Source organism: Coptis chinensis, chromosome 7 (genome assembly GCF_015680905.1).
Source record: "Coptis chinensis isolate HL-2020 chromosome 7, ASM1568090v1, whole genome shotgun sequence".
NCBI classification, from domain to species: domain Eukaryota; kingdom Viridiplantae; phylum Streptophyta; class Magnoliopsida; order Ranunculales; family Ranunculaceae; genus Coptis; species Coptis chinensis.
In genome coordinates, this window is record NC_141462.1 from 8,378,781 (window position 1) to 8,388,858 (window position 10,078).

The 10,078-nt window shown below is 37.9% G+C and overlaps 1 protein-coding gene and 1 long non-coding RNA gene across 3 annotated transcripts; both read left to right on the forward strand.

Annotated features, from left to right (window-relative positions):
• On the forward strand, positions 1-2,657 carry LOC147485752 (uncharacterized). The gene is given in 2 exon segments (XM_086571549.1): positions 1-2,264; positions 2,266-2,657. Coding segments are annotated over 2 exon segments (2,463 nt in total). The 5' UTR covers positions 1-41; the 3' UTR covers positions 2,506-2,657.
• A 439-nt stretch (positions 2,658-3,096) lies between these two features.
• LOC147485753 (uncharacterized) lies at positions 3,097-7,699 on the forward strand. Of its 2 annotated transcripts, XR_015201457.1 has the most exons (4): positions 3,097-3,279; positions 4,545-4,638; positions 5,796-5,874; positions 7,128-7,699. It is a non-coding gene; the product is annotated as an uncharacterized LOC147485753 (long non-coding RNA). The 2 variants fall into 2 exon arrangements; XR_015201456.1 differs by having other exon boundaries at positions 3,102-4,638.
• The last annotated feature ends 2,379 nt before the right edge of the window (positions 7,700-10,078 follow it).

The window sequence follows — 10,078 nt, forward strand, 5'->3', positions numbered from 1 at the left end:
AATTTCTCTTTGAGCTCTCAAGTTGTACTGCTCAAACTAACATGGCCAAACCAAGGCTAAATCTTGCTTCATTCATCAACATCTACTTCTTCGTTTCACTCTCATTTTACACTTCTCTCTGTTGCCCAAAGGAGCAGAAAGAAGCTCTCCTTCAATTTAAAGCCTCACTCATCAATGAAACCGATAGCAACTCATCATTAGAGACAGCTTTTGTTGGAATAGAGTCATGGAATTCAAGTTTAGATTGTTGTCAATGGGACTTGGTCACCTGCACCCCCCGCCGCTCACCTTCAAGAAATGTTGTCGCTCTTGATCTTTACTCATTTGTTAATTCACTGGCTCCAGAGGTTGTTGTAAACTCAGCAGTGTTAGCACCATTGTTTCGTATAACAAGCTTGACGAAGCTTGACATCTCCTCCAATTCTATACAAGGTCAACTCCCAGCAAACGGGATTGCCAACTTGACCAAGTTGCTTCACCTCGACTTGAGGGAAAATAGCTTCAATGGATCCATTCCTACTCAATTGTTCCGTCTACAAAGTCTACAATACCTTGATATGAGTAGTAATATGTTCAATGGAATCCTGAGTCAAGAAGTAGGCGCCCTTCGGAACTTGAGAGTACTGAACTTAGCTGAAAATTTCCTCTATGGAGGGATTCCTATGGAAATTGGAAATCTAACACAGCTGCGGCAACTGTCGCTTCGCCAGAATAGATTCTCTGGTGGGCTTTCAAGTTCACTTTTGCATTTAACTGAGCTCCAAGTCTTGGATTTGCGCAACAACTCTCTATCAATGGAAATTCCTACCAACATTGGAACTTTGTCCAATATTTCAACTCTAGCCTTAAGCAAGAACCAGTTGACTGGTGGAATCCCTTTGTCATTACAGAAATTGAGCAAGTTGGCGACACTTCAGTTAGACAGTAACTTGCTATCAGGTGACATTCCGATATGGTTACTGGATATCAAGGCGCTGAGGGTTTTGAACCTTGGAGGAAACAACCTTACTTGGAACAGCAATGCTAATGTAGCTCCGAAGTGCATGTTGTCTCAATTATCTTTGAGGTCATGTCGTGTTGCTGGACCAATTCCCAAATGGATCTCTACTCAAAAGAGTCTCGATTTCTTGGATCTAAGCGAGAATGAGCTTGGTGGAAACTTCCCTGAATGGCTTGCTGAACAGAATGTTGGAACTATAATTCTATCAGATAACAAGCTTACAGGTTCTCTGCCATCTCCTCTGTTTCAGTCTCTAAATTTGTCAGTACTTGCTTTGTCAAGAAATTATTTCTCTGGCGAATTGCCTAGAAACATAGGAGATACAACTTCGGTCATGATACTTATGTTGGCCAGCAACAACTTTTCAGGTCCCATCCCTAAGACGATCTCAAAAATTTATCGACTACTATTGTTAGACCTGTCACAAAACCAATTTTCTGGTAACACATTCCCAAGCTTTGGTCCAGGTGCTTTACTTGCTTATGTAGACGTCTCTTCCAACAGATTGTCTGGTGAGGTTCCAGTAAACTTTGCATTAGGAACAAAGATACTTGCATTAGGTCAAAATGAGTTTTCAGGTCCCTTACCTCAGAATCTTAGCAGCCTGAGCGAACTCGAGCACCTCGATCTCCATAACAACAACATAACTGGCGAATTGCCAGAGTTTCTCTACCAAATGTCTAGCCTTCAAGTTCTTAATCTTAGGAATAATTCTCTTGAAGGCCGGATCCCAAATGCTCTTTTCAATCTCAGTAGCCTTCGCATTCTTGACCTCTCCATCAATAATCTCACTGGAAGTATTCCCCCAAACGTTGGAGGCCTTGTAGGAATGATTGAAGACCCAAGTACCACTGTCACAACAATATCCGACATGTTCACCTTCTCTATTGAGTTTAGTGACTTGTTAGTGAACTGGAAGAAGTCATTGCAAGGTCTATCCAGCCGGAACCTTGATATATACTGTTTCTTGGACTTGTCAAAAAACCAATTATCAGGAGAAATTCCAACTTCACTGGGAGGTTTAAAAAGTTTGAAGTTACTGAATATCTCTTACAACAAACTCTCAGGTAATATTCCTATGAGTTTTGGTGGATTAGAGAGTTTAGAGAGCTTGGACATGTCACGCAACAATCTTTCTGGAAAAATACCATTAACATTAGCAAATCTCCAACAACTTGGTACTTTAGATGTGAGTAACAACAAGCTCAAGGGTCAGATTCCGATGGGGAGCCAGATGGACAGGTTGAACGATCCAAATTCTTATCACGAACAATAGCGGATTGTGTGGTATGCAAATTCAACTGCCATGTCCAATGACACCACCACCAGAATATCTTCCAAGGACAGAGGATTCAAAGTTTGAGGCCGGGGATACATGGTTTTCATGGATTGGAGCGGGGATTGGATTTCCTTTAGGGTTCTTCTCGGCATTGGTAACCATCTACTTTTCGGGGTATCTTAACTTGGCACCAAGAAGCAGTCAGCATCGCTTACGATGGAGATAATTGACATGTTTCCTTCAGTTGTTTCAGGATTGCACTAATTCTCCAAGTTCATGAGTAGTAGTCAGACTTGGTACTTAGTGGGGGAAATATAGCTTACTTGGTATTTGCTGTTCTACAGAAAATAATACAAATGGGAAGAAATTACTTTTCTTGCTGAAGTGTGCAAATAACATATTCATCTACAAATTGCTACCAATTTATTTAAAGATTTTTAAGCATCGTATACCTGCAAGATAAGTTTCTGTCATAAACTTCAAGAATCTTGAAGAGCATACATACATACATCCTCACTGAAAGACCCGCACTCTTTTTATTGGATCGAACACAATGTACTTGAGAGGAAAATTACCAAAGATAATGCAGCTCTAGCGAGGTGGTATGTGTATATGTATCATTTGTGATTTGTTTCTTAAAATTAGCATTTGCAGACAGTAAGATGATGAACTCAAGTTTATTTTCCACATAAAAATATTATCGGACAGTCACACCACTAAAAATAATAGTCCCACATTGCTCAATGTATCGGGCTTGACGGACTTCCACAAAATACCGTCCATTTGACTTTCTTACGTTGACCGTCCATTTGACTTTCTTACATCGTGATACGTCTGAAAGTTCGAGATGCGAGTTGTACATATCTCAACACACTTTTGACGGTCCATGTGCCCGGTTGTAGAAATTTGAGCCCTCTACCCGGTTATAAAGGTTTTCCTTGCACTTTGCAGAAGAAGAAGAAGAAGTGAACAGGAGTAGACGGGAAGTATAATAATTACGGTATCTCCCTCTCTTGTATGTATTTTAATGTCTTGGAGTTCAAGTCTATTTTTTCAGTTATATGACAAACTTCTTTTGTGTATCAATTGTCATGTAAATCGTGTAGAATGAATACTAGACGTAATCAATTGTTGTTGGTGTGGTAAATTTGCATTCTTTTGCACCACCTATCTTGTGAAGCTACACTGTCAAGTACTACTTGTAACTCTATAAACATGAAGTTCTGCACTCCAGCCTATTACCTTAAGTAATGCAAGTCCCACAGCTCTAGAAAGCGATTAAATAGGAAATAAATTATGCCCAAAGTCTTGGCTCGATTTGAAATTGGAGTTTGGGGTTAACTGAGTATTGCCCTATGTTCATTGTCATGACAACACTAGCATAAGATCAACTGTTTAGACTTAGACCTGGGCCAATTTGATTTAGTTTACACCCTCGTGAACACACTGAGTGTTGGATGTGGTTTACATCAACTTCAAACTATGCCAATCCACTGGATTGACCTAAATTTCTGGTTATTTAAGGCAACCTATGATCCAAAGTTAGTTTGGAGGTTCGTCAATGTTTACGATATGCTAGAGGACTATATCTCAAGTACAAAGAGAAATTTTTATTTCATCAGTCTAGAGTCATCGAACATTAGTGTAATTTTTCAAATCTGATAGTTTGAACTTAACTATTATGAATGAGAAGAATTTGCATCAGCAACTCATTTGTGATATACTAAACATGGCCCTTAGTTGGAATTGATACTTTAGTAAACATAGCCTCAATGCCGAGTCTATTATATATGCTATGTGCTAAAAAATATTATGTTGAGCAAAATTCTGACAGCCCTTTAGAGTGTGAATAGGGAAACAAGAGTTACATTATCCTTTGCTCATATGTAAAGTTATTTATTATCTGATTTTGGTGAAACAAAGAAAATATAGTATAATTAGGAACTAGAAAGTGTGCTCCATAACTAAGCCATCGCTCATGAACACACTGACACTTTTGTCAAGTTGAAACTGTTTGTTGCACAGTAATTGTTGATGCTTGCATGTCTTTCAACTTTTAGGTAAATATAATGATAATCGAGAAAATCTGTAAAATTGTATATAGCTCGTTGAGTACGGATACTATTTTGGTGAGTGGATTTTGTAGTCCCACATCGGTAAAAATGTATAAGGCTCATTGAGTACGGATGCTATATTCGGTGAGTGGGTTTTTAGTCCCACATCGAGAAAAAAATTAACTTATTAATGAGACTGTAATGATATAAGGCGTTCCGGTGCATCGCTTAAGTTATGGTAACGACTATTATGGAGTACGGTGATCTGGAGTATCATCTCCTGCCATTTCGGTCGCTGGCTACAGGTATCGTTTTTCTCTTTGACTTCTCTTTAGTTTATGTACTTGGAATGATTTTTTTTTAAGAAGTTATTGGTCACTTGTTGTAGTGTTACTTTATCTGTGCCAAATAATTTGGTCCAGTAATTTCAATGTTTCTTTAGATTTTTATCGTTTTTATCTGTGGCTTCTATTCAGTTTGTTTATTATACTACTTATATTTACTTCTGCTAATTACCCATATATAATGTGTCGAATTAGTCTTTCCTATACTAGACTCAATTGTACATACATTTTATTCACCTTTCTCAATTGTTTTGAGTTCAGAAAAAATGGTAATACCCTTGAGTACCAATTTTTATAAATGGCAATGCAAAGCAGGATATATATGAAATACGTAGGTCCCTTATGAAATGCCTCGTATCTCATTCTGAGTGTATGCATATAACTTACCTTGCGAAATATTCGATATAAAGTCCAGCAATGAAGAAATATGAACTCCTCTCTCGATCTGTACTGAAGGATGTTTCTGTACGCACATGCAGAGTGTCAGATGAATTCAATATACAATATTTTTCCGCAAGAAAAGACCCGGAGTCAGTGAGACTAAACCTTGGAGATTAGGTCACACGCTCTTTCGCAAGTACTTTTCAGCCTATATGTGTTTTCCTGTTTATATAACCTATAGAAGTTAGCTTGGTGTTTTACAATTACCCTGTGAGCCAACTTAATTTGCTGGTTTCCTTCACAAAAAATTCATTAGCTACACAAAGTTTTTTCTTATGGGATAGTTTCTCTCAAAATAATTTGTTGAACCATCAATCGTGAGGATTGAACATTACAAGTTGTCCTCCCTATATGTTCAAATTCAGACTAACTGTGAAAAAAAAATATCAAAATTAATGAAATAAAAGACTAGAGTCTCTCACCAACCCAAGTCCCATTCAAGGCATTCAATCGTGATATATTGAAAATCTTCTGTGTTTTGATAGTTGTCATAGCACACAGTCTTTTGTTGTTTATCCACCTCCCCGTTTTAGTACATTTTGATATTCTATTGTTACTCGTAGTTGTCACTCTTTGAGCCACTTTGTCCATGTTACATTCTACTCACTTGTATGTGTATGCTTCTTAATATTGTTTGCACCTAGATGTTCACAATGATTTATCTACCTTCTTTGCAGAAATCAACCTCAATCATAGGGTTCAATCCATGGATGAACAAGGCAGGGCAGCAGTCATAAGATCATAGGTCTGATCCCGGTATGTGTAAAATACCCATTGATTCTTATTTGAATGAGAATGGAAATTTAGTTGTTGGATATACTTGAATCATATGCCTAGTTGAATGATAGTTGAGCTAAAATTAATAACCAAAACTCTTGGAAAACACGGTATCAAGTTGATACAATACATACTGAAACAATGTCATCTGGAATTGTTGGTCAATTGTTAATCCATGTATTTTTGCTTCCTTCGATTAACTGAGCGTGAGTATTGGTGGTTACTATTCTCATTGCTGATTGATTCCATCCCAATCAAGATATCACGCCCCCAAGATCTATTCAATTGCCTGATAAGAAAAAGGCTCGCTTGAGTGGAGAGAGCTGTGTGAGAATAAAACACAGCCCCTGAGAAACACTTTGTGAGTAGTTAATTAGGCCATAAATCTTTCCAGTCGCTGTTGTCACGGAGAAATCCTGCTTTGGGTTAGGGGGGGGGGGGGGGGGAGACTAGTCTACATTTGCTTAGATTCAAGGACTGAAGAAAAACTTATTTCTCAACATGTTGAAGAACGATACATGATTGGATCTTGAATGTCTCCACCTAGGCTTGATCTGCCAAGGCAAGACATCTGCTACAGAAGCGCCAACTGCAGCAGCAGAGTCTAATTCCGTCAACAGTAAATGATAGTACCTAGGTGACTTGCAAGTTGCGGTGATATGTAATCAGCATGACTTGCAAGAAAACCTAGAATCAACTCGGAAGTAGTTGGTTTTCCATATCATTTAATCATCTCCCTTGAGTTTGTGGTTATGCGTGATTGCATCATCTTCACATCTACATTTATTTTCTTTAAGCACAGAGATCCACTAAGGATCTTCAGCAAAGGTACACCAACCAATCATTTGCAATTCATCAATATTCTAATAGATCATGAACTTTTACTGCATTGTTTGCTTTTGCAGTCTCAAACTTAAATTTGCCTTCTTTAGAGATTGACAACTAATCTGAACTAAAGTTTTTGGACTCCTATATATATTTCTACACCCTTTTTGAACTGGAGTTTTCTGGGGAATGCTAGTCAAATGTTATTCTCCAATCTTTGGAAATAGAATTTCCATCACTGTTTCCCTTCAATTGAACACAAAATTGTTTGAATCGTAATGCTTTTCATACATCTATGCCTTTATGATTAGTCTATAGGCAGTCGCCACAAAGTGATCCATTTTCCGCTTCGGAATATGGACAATCAGAATGGTGATACTAACCAAAGTAGTTTGGCATATCGGTAGGTAAACCAACACAGGCCATGTCATTTTGGACCATAATCGGAGCTCAACTCTGGGAATGAAGCATCTGCGAGCACTGGACAAAATGTACAGTACTCTAACCTTTCCTCAAGAGCGTCTCATCAAACCCTTGGCATTCAAGGTTCAGCTGATAGCAGGATGGATGATTCTGTTCCACAAAGTGAATTGCTGTCCCATATGCACTAGGAGTAATCACCATTGATGATTCGCCAGAACGGAGTAATGGTCCATGAAGGATGTGCTTTGACATTCATGAGCCATACATGTCAGATAATCCCGAGTAAATTTCTGACTAGTCCAGGCCTCAAGGGACAGCATTGGCCATTTCAACAAGTTTCAAACTCATTTTCTAGAAAGAAAATGGAACTTGATTGGTTTACACTACCAGTACATTTTTTAAAAGTTTTGAGGGTATGTAACAGATATCCCAACTAGGGATTGTCAGCAATGTTTCAAGGGTATGTAACAGTTTGTTTTTTTTAATTTTAAAATGCTGTATAGTTGCATATTCAATGCATTTCTTTACACTCTTTACTAAAAGGGTTGACGAGTAATTCCAAGCTTTTACCAAAAAAAAAAGTAATTCCTAGCTAGACTACTCTCATATTGTAAATTCATGAATAATAGACCATATTTTATATTTGCAAATGATCCACGAGAAACGAGCAAGCAAGAAGCGCCAGAACTGTCCCATAATGGGCAGTTACCTCTGGGTTGCGAAATGAGACAATGGTCATTTCTAGAGTGACAGTTAATGAATATTCAGTTCAGCAATGTCAGCCAATTTTATTGCTTCTACTACTGAAAGCAACATGGATCGTTCTAGAGTCTACACTGATAAAATCTAATCTCCACCTTAATAACCATTAAGATAGTTCTGTCTTGTGTTTTCTGAAACAAGTTTAACCCGAGTTCTCACCAAACTGAGTAAATCAAAAATGGCTTCCACATCTTTGCTTCCGAATAATTGATTATTATATTCATTCTTCTGAGTGGCTTCCGCATTCTGCTATGTTGGTTAGAATTTACTTTCAAGGAGCAGATAGCAACTTAAGATACTTTATGCTTGCTGATTAATGTACAATTGCAAGCAAAACATTTTCAGTTACCAGTGTTTATATATTTCTTCAGTCACAATTTCCCATACAGAAACTTCCCACCTTGCGTCCTTTGGCTACTTCCATTAACTTAAGAAATGAAATATCTGAAGTACCGAAGCACCATTGTATTCATGTATTGTCAGCACTGCACAGACGAGTTTTTTGTTTTTTGGCGGTGAAGTTCAATATGTGAGTTTCTTCATGATCTGAGCACCTAACAGTGTCGGTATGCTTGTTTGCTGGTAAAAACATTCAGGCAAACTTGATCGCTGGAACAGAGTACCCAAAAAATAATAAGATTAATAAAGACTTTAGTTGAATCAGCATTATAAGAATCTAATTTCAGCAATTCTTTTTTAACATTACAGGTACTTGAGGACGCACCAATGCATCCCTTGACTAGTCGGAGATGTACTCTGGACTATCAGGATTGTAAGGCTCATTGATATCAAAGTACATCCTTCTCCGACCATTAATCTGTTCTGGTGAATCTTTGATGTTGATTACTCCAGGAGGCTGCATTTCTTCTCGAGGTTGTTCATATCTTATGGGACTGAACAGACCACTTTGTGGTACTGAATCATCCATTGTTGTATCAGTTGATTCTTGAATACCAAGAGTTTCTCCAGATGCTCTTGGGCTATGGTTAGAGTAGTGTATAGGTTGTGCGGTACTTGTAGATGCTTCTTTCCCAGAATTAATCTCCATCTGCAAAATTCAATGTGAACTTATTTCATGGGTAAAATAGAGAGAAGGTAAAGAAAAATGACAAATTAAGTATTCTTAAAAGAATAATCTTCCTAGTCTAGCAAGGATATTCATGTATATATATGCAGCACTTCAAGACCACAATTTTCTAAATCAAGCTCGTTGAAGACACCAGGACCATCTTTTCTATTTGAAAACACTTTGTTTTATTGTCACAGTTTCAGCTTCAGTGAACGAAGCATCCAATGGATTAACATGATGAGAAGTATTAACCAACTACAGATACCTAGTCAAGCAGTACTAGCAATACATTTTGAAGAACTTTGTCAATCGTACATTACTTATTACTTATTTCTCAAAAATATTTAAGCAAGGGAAAAAAACCTGGAGATATCCATATATATCTTCTGCAGTTACCGATAGTCCTTCTTGCTGCCTCATAAGCATCCATCTCTCAAGTTTTTCCTAAAGAAAACACAGCAGAGAACATACATAAATTACAATGATCCAAATAGGAATGTACAGATGAAAACCAATGCACGATGATTAGAATACACATAAAAAACTTTTACCAAAAAAAACCATGACATAACACTTCAATTCACTAATCTCAAATGAAAGGCGTTCACTATTTTAAGCTATATATTGCTCCTCTTAAGAGATTTCGTAGAACCTCTGCTGCCTCTTAAACCAACCTCGTAGAACTCAAGGCAGAAGCTTGGAACAATGGAAGAAGCTAAGACAGTTGAGCTAGATTAGACATTGTAAGTAATGCCCTGTTATAGACTGCAGACAAGTCTTGCATGCATGGAATTCTTATCTTCTTTTTTTCAATCATTGAAAGCTCTGTTGCATGGGTACGCCCTAATTTCCTCTGTATCGCGTACCCGTGTCGTGCAGACACGGATACGGACACGGACACCCGGACACAAGCAAAACAGTACCCTAATTCTCAGATCTCGCCGTGTCCAAATCGTTGTACCCGTGTCCTCCAAACCAGACACTCCGTCCCGTACCCATGCAACACAGATTGAAAGTAATGCCCTGTTATATACTTAAGACAAGTCTTGCATGCCTGTATCGCTTAATAATATTTGATGTACATACATAGTTGAATTAGCATCC